This window comes from Callorhinchus milii, unplaced genomic scaffold (genome assembly GCF_018977255.1).
Source record: "Callorhinchus milii isolate IMCB2004 unplaced genomic scaffold, IMCB_Cmil_1.0 Scaffold17, whole genome shotgun sequence".
Classification (NCBI taxonomy): domain Eukaryota; kingdom Metazoa; phylum Chordata; class Chondrichthyes; order Chimaeriformes; family Callorhinchidae; genus Callorhinchus; species Callorhinchus milii.
This window is the reverse complement of record NW_024704758.1, coordinates 5,657,309-5,673,755: the sequence shown is the minus strand read 5'-3', so window position 1 is coordinate 5,673,755 and position 16,447 is coordinate 5,657,309. Positions and strand designations below refer to the sequence as shown.

General features: G+C 43.2%; 1 protein-coding gene across 2 annotated transcripts; it reads left to right on the top strand.

Annotated features, from left to right (window-relative positions):
* The first annotated feature begins 222 nt into the window (after positions 1-222).
* Positions 223-15,033, top strand: LOC103174897. 2 transcript variants are annotated; one of them, XM_007887507.2, is made up of 8 exons: positions 225-351; positions 2,952-3,395; positions 5,231-5,662; positions 7,594-8,025; positions 9,947-10,378; positions 12,054-12,485; positions 13,352-13,780; positions 14,273-15,033. In XM_007887507.2, exons 1-8 carry the CDS (start codon positions 279-281, stop codon positions 14,284-14,286), a joined length of 2,688 nt encoding a protein of 895 aa, XP_007885698.2. In that variant the 5' UTR covers positions 225-278; the 3' UTR covers positions 14,287-15,033. The 2 variants fall into 2 exon arrangements, with proteins under 2 accessions (XP_007885700.2, XP_007885698.2); XM_007887509.2 differs by lacking the exon at positions 7,594-8,025 and having other exon boundaries at positions 223-351.
* The last annotated feature ends 1,414 nt before the right edge of the window (positions 15,034-16,447 follow it).

The window sequence follows — 16,447 nt, the reverse complement described above, 5'->3', positions numbered from 1 at the left end:
AACAAAGTTGGACCTGTGAAGTGCTTTCAGACACTGGTTTTCCTGCTGTTTCAGCCACGTTCTCCTCGTGTGCCTGAAATGACAATAACGCGTTGCATTTGAATTTAAAACAATATTAAAAAAAGAAACAAACTGTCGGGAGTGCAATCGCAGCGCTGAACGCAAACCCCCCGTTTTTTGCGAGAAATCACGAGACAGAACGAAAGCGAAAGTGCGGCTCAGTCGCTGCCGTTGGAAGGAGGAGAGGGACCGCGTTGGGGGTCACAAACCCCTCCACGATGTCCGCACCCGGTGGGGCTTCCGAGGGGACGACCCTCCTCCTGATCCTCTGGGTTTCCATTGCGGGATCAGGTACAGAAAAGGCGCAAACGTCAGTGACGCTGATCCGCCGCTGAGCGAGAGATCGATTCCCCGTTGCGCTCCTGAGCGGCGCTGTCGGGAGCGGCCGCACCGCGATTGCGGATCGGGGCGAGAACCCGCAGCGCGGAGCGGGTCCTGTGCTGTTGGGGGTTTGAGCTGATGAACGGTTCCGAGAGGCGGCCCGCGGGCCGTCTTCACTGCCCCTCCCGTTTCACTTTGGCCCAACTCCATAACCCGGAACTGTTATGTTTGTGGAATGGAGAACACCAGAGACGTGTTGCCTATGTGTGGCCCCGCGGAGGTTTCCCGAATTAAGTGCCAACTCAACAGCCGAAAGGGCTGAGCATCAGGAATTGTCACTGGTGGGGACTGAGGCCAAAGGGTCAACTTTTATTTCACTTCCACAAACATTTCACAGCAGATTTCCCACAGACGCAGCAATGGTTCATGTGTTTGTTTCGAACCTGAAGGATGATTCGAATAATATGAAAGCAGAATATAAGCGATGCACGTGCCGTGTCTTTAATTATCGCGTGATATTCTGCACAATTTGCCGAAAATTCTGTAAAAGCTGCGTAAGCGGTGTCCCTCCTTGGCGACTGGCGATAAAATTGCCATTTTATGATTGAGGAAGTACGAGTGGGAGTTTTGAAATGAAGGCTGGGCAATTCCCCAGCACTTCATATGTTAAAACAAATGCCCTGCTGTGCGCTGAAGGTGGAGTCTTTTAACTTCATGTTCAGCTATGCCCCTCTGCAGCCTGTGCAAATTGCAGTGTTGTGATGTGTAATATTACCTTACAGTACAATACCTGGGGCAGGTACATTGGGAACATCGAAGAGCCATCAGTTATCGTAACCCAATCTTGTGAAGCGCCCCCCCCCCCCCAGTCTGAGAGAAACTGAGTGGCCATGTTTAAGTATAGAATTAACACCGTAATACAATTCTAATAAATAATCCTTGCATTTGATATAGCGCCTTATCACGTCGTCAAGATGTTCCAAAGCGCTTCACGGGATATATCATCGAGTGGATTGACTGTGTACTTTGTGGGCGAAACACAACAACCAGTTGTGCACAGTACAAGCAACTCCTCATATCTCATCCCTGGCTTAATGTTACTAACACTTAAGTCATCATTCTGTCAATATCCCAGCAGCATTTATTTATGTATTTATACATATACCTAACTCGCCACTCTGGTTAACTTGTCACGGAGCCTCCTTCCCTTGGAGTGATGTGTGGAGTCCTGTAGCTCAGTGGTTAGAGCACTCGCTTTGCAAGCGAGAGACCTGAGTTCAATTCGAGGCAGGTCAGGGCGAAACTTGGGCAAGTTTCCTTACTCCACACAGAGCCGAATAATAATCCCTCCAAAACAAAAAACAATAATAAATTGGTCATTTTCAATCTACGACTGTTTGTGGGACATTGCTGTGCGCAATTGGCTGCCGCGTTCGCCCACAAATATACAGTCAATTCACTTTACCATGTGTTCTGTGAAGCGCTTTGGGATGTCCACCCGACGTGAAAAGCGCTATATCAATTGTAAGGATTATTATTATTACTCTATTAATAATCCTTAGATATGGTATAGCGAATTTCAGGTTGGGAGGGTGCCCCAAAATATTTCACTGTTATGTGGGCGAATGCAGCAGCCAATTTTGGGCACAGCAATATCCCACAAACAATCATGAAGTCAATGGTCAGAATTATCTGAGAGATTGTTTAAAAAGATTGACAATGTAACACATCAGGCCACTCAGTCCAACCAGTCTGTGCTAGTGTTTACACTCCACAAGACTTTCCATTCATTCCTTACTCCCTCCCATACTCTTCTGTGACCCTCTCACTCAAGTGAAAATACTGGAGGAACCTCCCTTCTCTTTTTGAATAGTACCGTGGATCTTTAACGTACAACCAAACAGGTAGTCAGGGCCTAGGTTTTATGCCTCGTCTGAAGGACACCACCTTCAACAATGCAGCCCTCTCTCCAGTGACTGACTGAGCCAGACTGATACACAAGTGTTAAGTCACCCAATGCCAGATTTAATCCATTGCAAACTTTTCCCTGTTGTGTTGTTACAAAGTCATGTAAGATTAAGATGACCTGCCATTTTAAAGAACATTCCTTTGAACTATGCTTTTGGTCATCAACACAATTCTGCGAAAACACAACACGACATTTGTTCCAGTCCAATTTTAGGAGCACTTTGTTCAGATATATTAGACTTCATATAGGATTGAGAAAGTAAATGCAGAAGAATGCTTTCAGATAAATCAATGCAACAGAGTTCCGGGTTACAAAGGATTGTATTGAGTAAAGGGGAACAATTTCACTTGAAGCTAGACAGAAGTTTTATTTTTACTTAGATGGTAATTGATGACTCAATTGGATTACCAGGTAGGGTGTTGGTTAAGGCAAGGACACTCGGCTCATTTAAGAAATTAAGTACTGGGATGGTGGGAGAATAGTTGTATTAGAAGGATGAAATCAGATGAGCGAAAGGGTCTTCTTCATCCAAACCTCGCTTGTGATTTAAGCTTATGGCCTGATTGATGTAGTTACAAAAGCACCTTTATAATCTTTACAGCTCAGCCACAGGTCAGCTTGTCTCCAGAACACATCATCATCACCAATGGCTCGGCAGGCTTTCTGAGATGTGATGCAACTGGATTTTATCCTCAGGAAATCCTGTTCAGATGGGTCAAGGTATCCCACGGAAGGGAGACGGATATTATTCCATCAGATTTCAGCACGGAGTATAAAGGTACCAACAGGGATGGAACATTCAGTGTTTCCAGCCAGTTGAGGATCAGACCAAACCTGGACGACGATGGTAATAAGTACATGTGTGTCGTGACACACAGAACACTCAGTTATAATATTGTACGAGAGGCAAAGCTGAATGTGGAGGAATCTACTATACCATGGCCAATTGTTGGAGGTGTCGTTGGTGGCGTATCTTTGGTATTGTTGCTTGTTTTAGTACTTTGGTGTTGCTGCAAGAAACAAATTAAAGGGACCAAGAAAGGAGGTAAGATTCAGTTATTTGATTTTAAATGGTTGTGTAATATCTGTTGCTGCAAGCAATCGGCAGAATGAGATGCCCACATAAAGGCATAAGGCGGGCAAAAATATGTTGGTTTCCAACTAATTCCTTTCGAAGGAAACTGAGTTAAGAATGAACTCCTTCCAGTAACCAAATGGTGTCTTATAGGATCTGCTGAGAGGCATTGAGACAGCAATCCTGCGAATCAAAGAGACTTTATGCAGATGTGTTATATGGGGAAACACTGAAACAGATTAAAGATTCTATGTGTGGGAATTGTCTGTATTACCAACCGATGATGTTATGCAGATAGGAAATAGTTGAGGCCAAAGGATGGAGTGATACAGTGATTGCCTCAGTGAACCACAGGGATAACTACACAGAAATGGGATAATAATAATAGTAATCCTTGCATTTGATATAGCGCTTTTCACGTCGGGAAGACGTCCCAAAGCGCTTCACAGAACACACTGTAAAGTGAATTGACTGTATATTTGTGGGCGAACGCGGCAGCCAATTGCGCACAGCAATGTCCCACAAACAGTCGTAGATTGAAACTGACCAATTTTTATTATTGTTTTTGGTTTTGGAGGGATTATTATTAGACGTGTGGAGTAAGGAAACTTGCCCAAGCTTTCGCCCTCTGCCTGGAATTGAACTCGGGTCTCTCGCTTGCAAAGCGAGTGCTCTAACCACTGAGCTACAGGACTCCACTGATGAGGAGCTGTTGGGGGAAATTTAGTGTAGATATTTGACAGGGAACCTCAGTGTTATAAACCAGCACCAGTGTCTGTTGATGAACATGAGGTCCAGTCATGTTTCTCATTATTATTAATTCCTGTGAGTGATTGTGGGGAGCTCCTTAACCTGTTTCCCAGCACAAACCTGTGCTGCAAGTCACTTGCCATCAGATGACAGGGACCTGATATTCCTTCTCCTGTTTCGCACGAGTGACGAGTGTCTGAACAAAATTGACACAAGATGTACTTTATTGTCCACATACAGAGGGTGTTGAGTAGGGAAACTTGCCCAATGCGTGTATCATAGAATCGTAGAATCGTACAGCACATTTGGCCAATCACGTCTGTGCCGGCTCCTAAAAGAGCAATCCAACTCAATCCCACTGGCCCGCTTTCTCTCCATAGCCCTGCAATCCTGTCCTCCCCAAATACCTATCTACTTCTCTCTTAAACGTTTTTATTGAATCGGCTTCCACTACCCTTTCAAGTAATGCATTCCAGATCAAAACAACTTGCTGGGTGAAAACATTTTTCCTAACCTCCTCTCTGTTTCTTTTAACAACCATCTTAAATTGGTGTCCTCGGGTTACTGACCCACATGCCAGTGAAAAAAGTTTTTCCCGGTTCAATCTATCAAATCCTCTCATAATCTTGAAAACGTCAATTAAATCCTCTCTTAATCTTCTCTGCTCTAGCGAGAATAATCCTAGTTTCGCTAAGGTCTCCTCATAACTAAGGTCCTTCATTTCTGGTACCATCCTGGTAAATCTCCTTTCACCCACTCCAATACCCCAGCTCTTTTCAGTAAAGCTGTAAAACAGGGTCAAATTTATGCTATTTCTTAATGGAATTCCTTAGTAAGCAATCAATGATAGCCAAACGGGGTTTCCTTCTAAGATCCTTGATGTCTGTTGCACCAAACCAGAGGAATGCTCCAATATGGAGTTATTCCAGGGTAGAGTTATCACAGGTCAATTGGAATTCTAATGAAACCCTTAAAGAACATCACAAATTAGAACCCAATATTGAATGTGAGAGAATTAAAACACAATGTCCGATTTTATTTTAATTCCTTTTTAGTTCCTCCTCGGATCAGTGAATTGAGAAAACCCGACCAGTTTAAGCATGGTGTGGCGTCTCGTATGAACTGGGAAGTTACTGGGTTCATCCCCCGGATGATAACCATTACTTTATTAGTGAGGAGAAAAGGAAAGGAACCACAGCCATTATATGAGTGGAATTTGAAAAATAATGAAGACCCACTAGAATATGACGAGAAAGGTCTTCTCTTAAACTCGTCATATGTACTGGATGGGAATAATAAAGAAGACTCCATTACTGCTGCAATCGCAAAGTGCGTTAAGCAGGATGACGGGACGTTCAGTTTGAAGAGCACAATAACAATCTGTCCTGACGCATCCGAGGATGACGGTGCTGAAGTCACATTGAAAGTTCAACACGAGACCCTTGGGAAGCCACTCACTTCATCTGTGAAGTTAGTCATTGCCAGAGGTAAGGATTGGCTTTTGCAGGTGTCGTTGGTGGTGTATCTTTGATATTGTTGCTTCTATTAGTACTTTGCTGTTGCTGCAAGAAACAAATTAAAGGGACCAAGAAAGAAGGAGATAAGATTCAGTTATTTGATTTTAAATGGTTGTGCAATATCCGTTGCTGCAAGCAATCAGCAGAATGAGATGTCCACATAAAGGCATAAGGGGGGCAAAAATATGTTGCTTTCCAACCAGTTCCTTACGAAGGAAACTGAGTAAGAATGAACTCCTTCCAGTAACCAAATGGTGTCTTATAGGATCTGCTGAGAGGCTTTGAGATAGCAATCCTGAGAATCAAAGAGAATTTATGCAGATGTGTTATATGGGGAAACACTGAAACAGATTAAAGATTTTATGTGTGGGAATTATCTGCATTGCCAATGGATGATGTTATTCAGATAAGAAATAGTTGAGGCCAAAGGATGGAGTGATACAGTGATTGCCTCAGTGAACCCCAGGGATGACTATGCAGAAATAGGATGAGGAGCTGTTGGGAAAAATTTAGTGTAAATATTTGACAGGGACTAAGAATTGGGAACCTCAGTGATATAAACCAGCACCATTGTCTGTTGATGAACATGAGGTGCAGTTATGTTTCTCATTATTATTAATTACTGTGAGTGATTGTGGGGATCTCCTTAACCTGTTTCCCAGCACAAACCTGTGCTGCAAGTCACCTGCCATCAGATGACAGGGACCTGAAATTCCTTCTCCTGTGTCACATGAGTGACAAGTGTCTGAACAAAATTGACACAAGATGGGCTTTATTGTCCACATACAAGGTCTTGTATATGACGAGATCACAGCTGCATTAGTATTTCACTGAACAAATTCTGCACCTTAAAGCAATTAAATATTAATAATAATCCTTGCATTTTGAGACATGCGCTTCACAGAATATATTGTAAAGTGAATTGACTGTATAGTGTGACTGTGTAGTGTGACACGAGCGAAACACGGCAGCCGATAGACCACCAAATTTATTTTTTTTGAAGGGATTATTATCCCCGGAAAAGGTATCCGTCAAGCGACTGACAACTAGTTTCCAATTTACTGCTGGGTGAACAGAAGGTGTTGAGTATGAAGCTTCCCCAATGTGTATATCATAGAATCATAAAATCATACAGCACAGAAAGAGGCCATTCGGCCCATCACGTCTGTGCCGGCTCCTAAAAGTGCCATCCAACTCAATCCCACTGGCCCACTTTCTCTCCATAGCCCTTCAATCCTGTCCTCCCCAAATACCCATCTACTTCTCTCTTAAACATTTTTATTGATTCGGCTTCCATTACCCTTTCAGATAATGCATTCGAGATCCAAACAACTCGTTGGGTGAAAACATTTTTTCTAACCTCCCCTCCGTTTCTTTTAACAACCATCTTAAATTGATGTCCTCAGGTTACTGACACACATGCCAGTGGAAACAGTTTTTCCGGTTCAACCTATCAGTTCCTCTCATAATCTTGAAAACCTTTATTAATTTCCCTATTAATCTTCTCTGCTCTAGGGAGAATAATCCTAGTTTCGCTAACGTCTCCTCATAACTAAGGTCCTTCATTCCTAGTACCATCCTGGTAAACCTCCTTTGCACCCTCTCCAATGCCCCAGCTCTCTTCAGTGTAGCTGGAAAACGGCGTCAAATTTATGCTATTTCTTAACGGATTTCCTTAGTAAGCAATCAATGGTAGCCAAAAGGGATTTCCTTCTAAGACCCTTGATGTCTGTTGCACCAAACCAGCGGAATGCTCCAGTATGGAGTTATTCCAGGGTAGAGTTATCACAGGTCAATTGAAATTCTAATGCAATCCCTTAAAGAATATCACAAATTAGAACCCAATAATGAATGTGAGAGACTTAAACTGTAATGTCCGATTTTGTTTAATTCCTTTTCAGTTCCTCCTCGGATCAGTGAATTGATCAAACCCAAGCAGTTTATGCATGGTGTGGAGTCTTGTATGAACTGGGAAGTTACTGGGTTCACCCCCCGGATGATAACCATTACTTTAATACTGAGGAGAAAAGGAAAGGAACCACAGACATTATATGAGTGGAATTTGAAAAATAATGAAGACCCACTAGAATATGACGAAGAAGGTCTTCTCTTAAATTCATCATATGTACTGGATGGGAATAAGAAAGAAGACTCCATTACTGCTGCAATCGCAAAGTGCATTCAGCTGTTTGACGGGACGTTCAGTGTGAAGTGCACGATAACAGTCTGTCCTGACGCATCCGAGGATGACGGCGCTGAAGTCACATTGAAAGTTCAACACGAGACCCTTGGGAAGCCACTCACTCCATCTGTGAAGTTAGTCATTGCCAGAGGTAAGGAATGGCTTCTGCAGGTGTCGTTGGTGGTGTATCTTTGATATTGTTGCTTCTATTAGTACTTTGCTGTTGCTGCAAGAAACAAATTAAAGGGACCAAGAAAGAAGGAGATAAGATTCAGTTATTTGATTTTAAATGGTAGTGTAATATCTGTTGCTGCAAGCAATCAGCAGAATGAGATGTCCACATGAAGGCATAAGGGGGGCAAAAATATGTTGATTAACCAGTTCCTTACGAAGGAAACTGAGTAAGAAAGAACTCCTTACAGTAACCGAATGGTGTCTCATAGGATCTGTTGACAGGCATTGAGATAGCAATCCTGCGAATCAAAGAGGCTTTATGCAGATGTGATATATGGGAAAACACTGAAACAGATTAAAGATTCTATGTGTGAGAATTGTCTGCATTATCAATGGATGATGTTATTCAGATAGGAAATAGTTGAGGCCAAAGGATGGAGTGATACAGTGATTGCCTCAGTGAACCCCAGGGATGACTATACAGAAATGGGATGAGGAGCTGTTGGGGGAAATTTAGTGTAGATAGTTGACAGGGACTAAGAGTTGGGAACCGCAGTGATATAAACCAGCACCATTGTCTGTTGATGAACATGAGGTCAGTTATGTCTCTCATTATTATTAATTACTGTGAGTGATTGTGGGGATCTCCTTAACCTGTGTCCCAGCACAAACCTGTGCTGTAAATCACTTGCCATCAGATGACATGGACCTGATATTCCTTCTCCTGTGTCACATGAGTGACAAGTGTCTGAATAAAATTGACACAAGATGGACTTTATTGTCCACATACAAGGTCTTGTATATGATTAGATCACAGCTGCATTAGTATTTCACTGAACAAATTCTGCACCTTAAAGCAGTTAAATAATAATAATCCTTGCATTTGGGACATGAGCTTCACAGAATATACTGTAAGGTGAATTGACTGTATAGTGTGACTGTGTAGTGTGACACTAGCGAAACACGGCAGCCAATAGCCCACCAAAATTGTTTTTTGAAGGGATTATTACCCCCGGAAAAGGGATCCGCCAATCAACTAACAACTGGGTTCCAATTTACTGCTGGGTGAACAGAGGCTGTTGAATAAGGAAACTTGCCCAATGTGTGTATCAAAGAATCATAAAATTATACAGCACAGAAAGAGGCCATTCGGCCCATCACGTCTGTGCTGGCTCCTAAAAGAGCAATCCAACTCAATCCCACTGGCCCGCTTTCTCTCCATAACCCTGCAATCCCGTCCTCCCCAAATACCCATCTACTTCTCTCTTAAACGTTTTTATTGAATCGGCTTCCACTACAGGTTCAGGTAATGGATTCTAGATCCAAACAACTTACTGGATGAAATTTTTTTTCTAACCTCCCCTCTGTTTCTTTTAACAGCCATCTTAAATCGGAGTCCTCGGGTTACTGACCTACATGTCAGTGGAAACAGTTTTTCCCAGATTAACCTATTAAATCCTCTCATGATCTTGAAAACCTCTATTAAATCCCCTCTTTATCTTCTCTGCTCTAGGGGGTATAATCCTAGTTTCGCTAACCTCTCCTCATAACTAAAGTTCTTTATTTCTGGTACCATCCTGGTAAACCTCCTTTCATCCCTCTCCAATGCCCAAGCTCTTATCAGTGTAGCTGGAAAACGGGGTCAAATTTGTGCTATTCTTTATGGAATTCCTTCGTAAGCAATCAATGTTAGCCAAAAGGGGTTTCTTTCTAAGACTCTTGATGTCTGACTCACCAAACCAGAGGAAACCTCCAATATGGAGTTATTCCAGCGTAGAGTTATCAAAGGTCAATTGGAATTCTGATGGAACCCCTTAAGGAACACCACAAATTAGAACCCAATGTTGTATGTGAGAGACTTAAAATGTAATGCCGATTTTGTTTTAATTCCATTTTAGTTCCTCCTCGGATCAGTGAATTGAGCAAAACTGACCAGTTTAAGCATGGTGAGGAGTCTCGTACAGGCTGGGAAGTTACTGGGTTCACCCCCCGGATGATAACCATTACTTTAATAGTGAGGAGAAAAGGAAAGGAACCACAGCCATTATATGAGTGGAATTTCAAAAAGAATGAAGACCCACTAGAATATGATGAAAAAGGTCTTCTCTTAAACTCATCATGTATACTCAATGGGAATAAGAAAGAAGACTCCATTACTGCTTCAATCTCAAAGTGCGTTCAGCTGGATGATGGGACGTTCAGTGTGAAGGGCATGATAATAATCTGTCCTGACGCATCCGAGGATGACGGCGCTGAAGTCACACTGAAAGTTCACCATGAGTCCCTTAAGAATCCACTCGCTTCATCTGTGAAGTTGGTCATTGTCGGAGGTAAGGTTTGGCTTCTGCAACCTTCTCCCACCCAACAATACCCACATGTTGAAAAATAGAATCATAGCAATTACAGCACAGGGATGCACTCTGCTTGTCTAATTCCAGAGAATGTTTGGCACATATTGTCCAGAGCGTAGGTTTGGGATCGCCAGAGTGTACTTTGGGATAACTCCTGGAGATTAATTTGCCATTCCGAGCAATATCTGTCAGGCAGTTGTGATGGTAGTACAACAGCAACAACAAGATTCCATTTATAGAGCGCCTTTTACGTCGGGAGGACGTCCCAAGGCGCTGTACAGTTGGGTCAGGACCCGAGCAAGGGGGAAATGGTCAGGGTGAGGGGAGGGAAGGGAGGGAGCGAGGAGGGGGTAGAGAGTCGAGAGGGGAGCTGAAGGCTCGGTCAAAGAGAAAGGTCTTGAGACCGGCCTTGAAGGAGGAGAGGGAGGAAGCAAGGCGAAGGCACTGGGGGACAGAGTTCCAGAGCCTAGGGGCTGAGAGGCTGAAGGCCCGACCACCGATGGTAGGGCGGTTGGGGCGGGGGATGTGAAGCAGACCAGAGCCAGAGAAACGGAGGGTACGGGCAGGTAGGTAGGGGGATAGTAGGTCGGAGAGGTAGGAGGGAGCGAGGCCGTGAATGGCCTTGTAGATGAGGATGAGGATCTTGAATTCGATCCTCTGGGGGATGGGGAGCCAGTGGAGGCGAGCGAGGGTGGGAGTGATGTGGTCCCGAAGCCTGGTGCGGGACAGTACACGAGCTGCAGAGTTCTGAATGACCTGTAGCTTGTGGAGGGAGGTGCCGGGAAGGCCGGTGAGGAGAGAGTTCCCGTAGTCCAGCCTTGAGGTGATAAAGGCGTGAACCAGGGTTTCAGCAGCGTGAGGGATGAGGTAGTGCTGTAGTCTGGCGACATTCCGGGGGTGATGGAAGCCGGTGCCAGTTGTGGCGCGGATATGAGGGAGAAAGGACAGCTCAGGGTCGAACAGAACACCAAGATTCCTGACTGGCTTTGAGAGGTGGAGAGTGCAGCCTTGGATGCTGATGCTGTCAGCGCCTGAGGTGCGGAGGCGCTGACGTGAGCCAATCAGGAGGGCCTCAGTTTTACGCATGTTGAGCTGAAGAAAGTTGTCTCTCGTCCAGGACTCAATGTCGGACAGGCAGCTGTCAGGACATCGGTGGTCGTGGAGTTGAGGGTAGAGGAGGAAAGGTAGAGTTGGGTGTCATCTGCATACATGTGGAAGTTAACCCCATGTCTGCGGATGATGTCACCAAGGGGGAGCACATAGAGGGTGAAGAGGAGGGAACCGAGGACAGAGCCCTGAGGGACACCGCACGAGAAAGTGCGGGGACTGGAGGAAAAACCATTAGTGGAAACAAAGTGAAGACGGTGGGAGAGGTACGACCTAAGTATTGACATGTCCTGATGGCAAAGCCCAAATGGTCTCTTATTGGATTGATGATCAGTATTATCCGAGAAGACCATTTGCTAACAGTTACCCCAACAAACATTGTGGGGTCCCAATTGCTGAAGGGCTGCAGTAGATTTAGTTCGTAATTTGCATCTGTCACTACTTGATATATTACCATCTGACATGGTAACAAGTCTCTAGGAATTCTATAGCATGTTTCTTGAGTGTTCATTAATACCAGCCTTACCCGTTTATGTCTGTTTTATAGTTGCTCCTACGGTGACTGAAATTGACTTGCGTCCCGAGATTAAACATAGTGAAGTGGCCAGTCTGAGTTGGTCAGTCACCGGCTTCACTCCAAAGCCCATTTCCATTGTTTTCTTGCTGAAGAGGAAAGGGGAGCTGAAAGAGAAGAGGCTGTTTCACTGGCGTATCCCAGAGAATGGAGGAATAGATGACGAAGCAAAGATGGGGAGCACTGCTCTCACAGACGTGAGGGATCGCTGTGAAGAAGATGACGCCATCACTACTGTGACACCCCACTGTGTGAGGAAGAACAATGGGACATTCAGTGTAAACTGCAGCATTTGGATGACTGCTGATATGTGCAGGGATGATGGAGCTGAGCTAATTGTCGAAGTGTATCACAAGGCTCTTAAGACTCCTCTCACTAAAACTATGGCATTACATGTTACAGGAGGTAAGAGCTGCATTCATGTATGTGTGTTGACACGTATTCTGAAGTGTGTAGTTGTACGATGAAGTACACGTGTGTGGAGGTATGTGGTTTTAATGACGTACATGTTTAGTGATGTGTGTGATTGTATGAAAGGTACACATGTGTCAAAGTGCATGGTTCTGTGGTGATCCTCTTCATGTATGTCTATTTCATGACATGTGTCAAGTAGTGTATTTTTTGACAACTGATAAACTTCAGCTTATCCCCATTCTGCTGTATTTGCCTGGTATCCTCTGCAATGTTGAGTGATTATTTATCGGTTGTTGTTCCGGATTTAATTTAATAATAATAATCCTTGCATTTGATATAACACCTTATCAAATCTTCGAGACGTCTCAAAGAACTTCACAGAATATACTGTAAAGTGAATTGACTGTACATTTGGTGGGTGAAACCAGGCAGCGCACAGCAGTGTCCCTCAAATAGTCGTGGAATGACTAAATTATTGTTATTTTTTTTAAAAAATTTGATGGATAAGTGATCCTCCAATCGACTAATAACCGGGTTCCTACTTACTGCTACAGAGTAGTGTGGAGTAAGGAAATTTGCCTAAGGTTTCACCCTGCTCATGAATTGAATCAGGGTGCTCTTGAGACAATACGAATTTTAGATTACTAGTACATTTGAGATTAGCAGCTGCCTTGTTGAGCTACAACTAAGGAGGCAACAATCATGTTTTCCACATAAAATTTATATTAAATCCGAAGAAGATATTTAAAAGAAAATGCAGAAGGAGATGATTTATTTTTGCATGTTTGTTCGTCACAGTGAATCATGTTATAGAATTACACCACTGCGTCCATCTAACACTCATTATTGTTTTCTAGTTCCTCCCCAAATCACTGAAATCAAGAAACCCTCTGAGATCACGCCCGGGGAGCTGGCCAGCCTGAGCTGGGCAGTTGTTGGCTTCAGCCCACGGGCCATCTCCATTGTTACCTTTGTGAAAAGGAAAGGGGAGCAGAAGAAAAAGAAAGTCTTTCATTGGCGGATCCCAAAGAAAGACGGGGAACCACAGGAAGCTAAGACGGCCAGTGTTCCCCTCGAAAATGTCACAGAGGGCTGTGAGGAAGATGGCTCCTTCACTGCTGTGATGCCCCACTATGTGCGGAAGAATAATGGGATGTTCAGTGTAAACTGCAGCGTTTGGATGTGTGCTGACCTATCTAAGGATGACGGAGCTGAATTAATGGTTGAGGTTGTCCATGAGGCCCTCAAAGTGCCTCTTATTGGGTCTGTAACATTACAAGTTACAGGTAAGTTCTGCCTCTGAGCGATGTCCTCGCCATCTCGCACGCATCGCTCCACAGTGTTCAGCTAATGATTCTGACAAGACTAAGGGTTTATACAATCCTGTGAATCAATGAGAGAAAACTCTCCAGTGGATAAGCTGTGTTTGAAGATGTGCTTTATCCATTGTCATTGCAGGCACAATGTCAGAGATAGCTTATAATTATTATTTCTACGTCTTTATATCTTTCAGAATTCTATTGTGTAGAAACACAATCATTAATGTACTCGCTCACAAAGACATCACAAAGCACTTCACAGAATGTATTGTAAAATGGATTGATTATACATTTTGTGGGTGAAACATGGCAGCCCATTGTGTACAGCAGTGTCCCACAAACAGCAATAAAATAAAGAAGAGTTTCTCTCCTAATGTGAAACTGAAGTTGGTGAGATCTGTTTGTGGATTGCACTGCGTTGTTTGGGTTATTAATATTTTGAAATTTCCTTTGATTTAGATGGTGGAAATTAAGACTTCCAGCTGCCAGATGTATAGTTTGTGAGGAGAGCGCGATGGCCAGTCTCTCCTCTGGTTACACAAAGGACACATCCACTGAGTGTTCGCAACAGCCACGGTCATCGTCACAGCTTTTGATTCTGACAACCACAATACTGATCAGCTTTGATCAGTCGCTGATCAGTGATTAACAGTATCATCATTCTAGAATGATAGAGAATATGCTATGAAGATTTTTACACTTGAAAGTCCTTTTTCCACTGTAATCAAACGTAGATGTCTTTGTCCACATGTGATCAGAAATAGATTTGGGAGTGCTTGATAACAACAACAACAACAAAATTACATTTGTATAGCGCCTTTCAATAATGGTTGGTTCAAGGAAGGGGCTTATTCTACATGTTAAATTAATTGCTGTGAATGTCAGGATACCTAATGAGTCTAATAAAAATAACAGCTAATATGCCAAATCTTATTGAAACTAATACTACAAAATGTGACAGATTTTGAGTCGTCAAAAGATTATTGACTTGTAAGTACCTGAGGTGTTTAGGAGGGAGATAGATAGGTGCTTGGGAAGTAAACTATCAAGGGGTATTGGTAAAAATGGGGAAATGGAGCCTGCCCATTATGGAAACAACAGGTGCAGTTTGGGGGAAATTAATCAATGAATAATTTTGCCAATGGTGCAAGTCGACGTCATCATTTTCTGTTCTGTAACATGCTTCAGTAACTAACATTAATAAACATTAAATATTGAAATTTGTGTAAGGTTTTTTTCAATATGGACAGTTCAGATATCTGCCAATATACAGCAGTTATCTACAGTTTTCCTATGTAGTTATTACAACAACAGCAATAACGTCAACTTACACTTACATTATACCTTTCATGTTGGGGTGATGTCTCAAGTCACTTCAAACAACTGCCTGGAAGCCCAAATGGGAGGAATGGGCGGAGGATGGGAGAGGGGGCCATAGTTGAGGAGGATGGGGATCAGACAGGGACGTGAAGCAGGCTGGTGATGGCTGAGCAGAGGGAACGGCTGGGGCTGGAGGTTACAGTAAATCACAGAGGTTGGGTGGGACAACCCTGTGGAGGCATTTGAAAGTGAGGATGCGAATCTTGTATCTGATATGATAGAGGATGGGGAGCGGGGTGGGAGGAGGGATGGGCTTGTGGAGCCTGGTGTACTGGAGGACACAAGCTGCAGAATTTTAGATTGCACTATTTGCAGTGAATACAATATATGTTGGAATGGACTAATTCAAAGGACGAATGAGAATTATTCATGTGGATAAGGGGATGTACTTTAAGTGCCTTCACATGTGTGGTGACCATGGAGTTATGTAGGTTAAAGCAACTAGAGATAATTGTGTATCGTTCCACATTTTCTCAACACTCCATTACTAAAATCTACTACTTATGAATACCTTAAGTGACGATCCTTTAAATAACCATCAAAATTGTATCACACAAGATGAAAGAAGCCCAGGGAACCCAAGGGGAAGTGAACATAAACTCCATTCTCTTATGCGCTGGTCATTGCCATGCATATTGTGAACCCCTGGTATAATAGTGTGCAACACATCTGCTCTTAGAAATAACATATACCTAGCATTAAGCGTTATTTGCGCACAGTCAGACAAATCCTGTAAAATCATGGGGTTTTACCTTAAAGTAGAATTACATTATTTAAAAGATTATAATAGCAGTAATCCTTTCATTTGATATAGCACCTTATCACGTCTTTGTGACGTCTCAAAGCGCTTCACAGAATATCTGATAAAACAAATAGACTATATTTTTGTGGACAAAACTAATATCAAATGTGTCTGAATTTTACAAGTCTGTTCTTTTTGAGCCCAATGCAATCACAGCGTGTGCATAAAATCACCCCAAAGAGGTTGTGAGAATGGCCAGTGTAGGAATTAGTAATTTTTTCCTTCTGTTTGGGTCAGGCAGTGTCTGACAAATGCAGAAACCCATCACTATGTTTAAGAGTATCCAAACCATACTGAGAATTCCATGGATCCCACCTACATGGAAATTCCAGAGATAGATTTTTGGAATGGAATGCACACTCTCTTACCTAATTTCAAAAAGTATGAGGCGCAGGTTGGCAGGAGCCAAGGCTTGGGGACCCCACAGTGTGCGTTGGGATACTGCTGGGGTC

What these genes read in the sequence shown, in the direction of transcription:
- LOC103174897 (XM_007887507.2), top strand. Translation starts at nt 279, where the DNA reads ATGTCCGCACCCGGTGGGGCTTCCGAGGGGACGACCCTCCTCCTGATC. An exon ending in TAAAGGGACCAAGAAAGGAG is followed by an intron (nt 3,396 to 5,230) that starts GTAAGATTCAGT and finishes ATTCCTTTTTAG; the next exon opens with TTCCTCCTCGGATCAGTGAA. An exon ending in GAAGTTAGTCATTGCCAGAG is followed by an intron (nt 8,026 to 9,946) that starts GTAAGGAATGGC and finishes ATTCCATTTTAG; the next exon opens with TTCCTCCTCGGATCAGTGAA.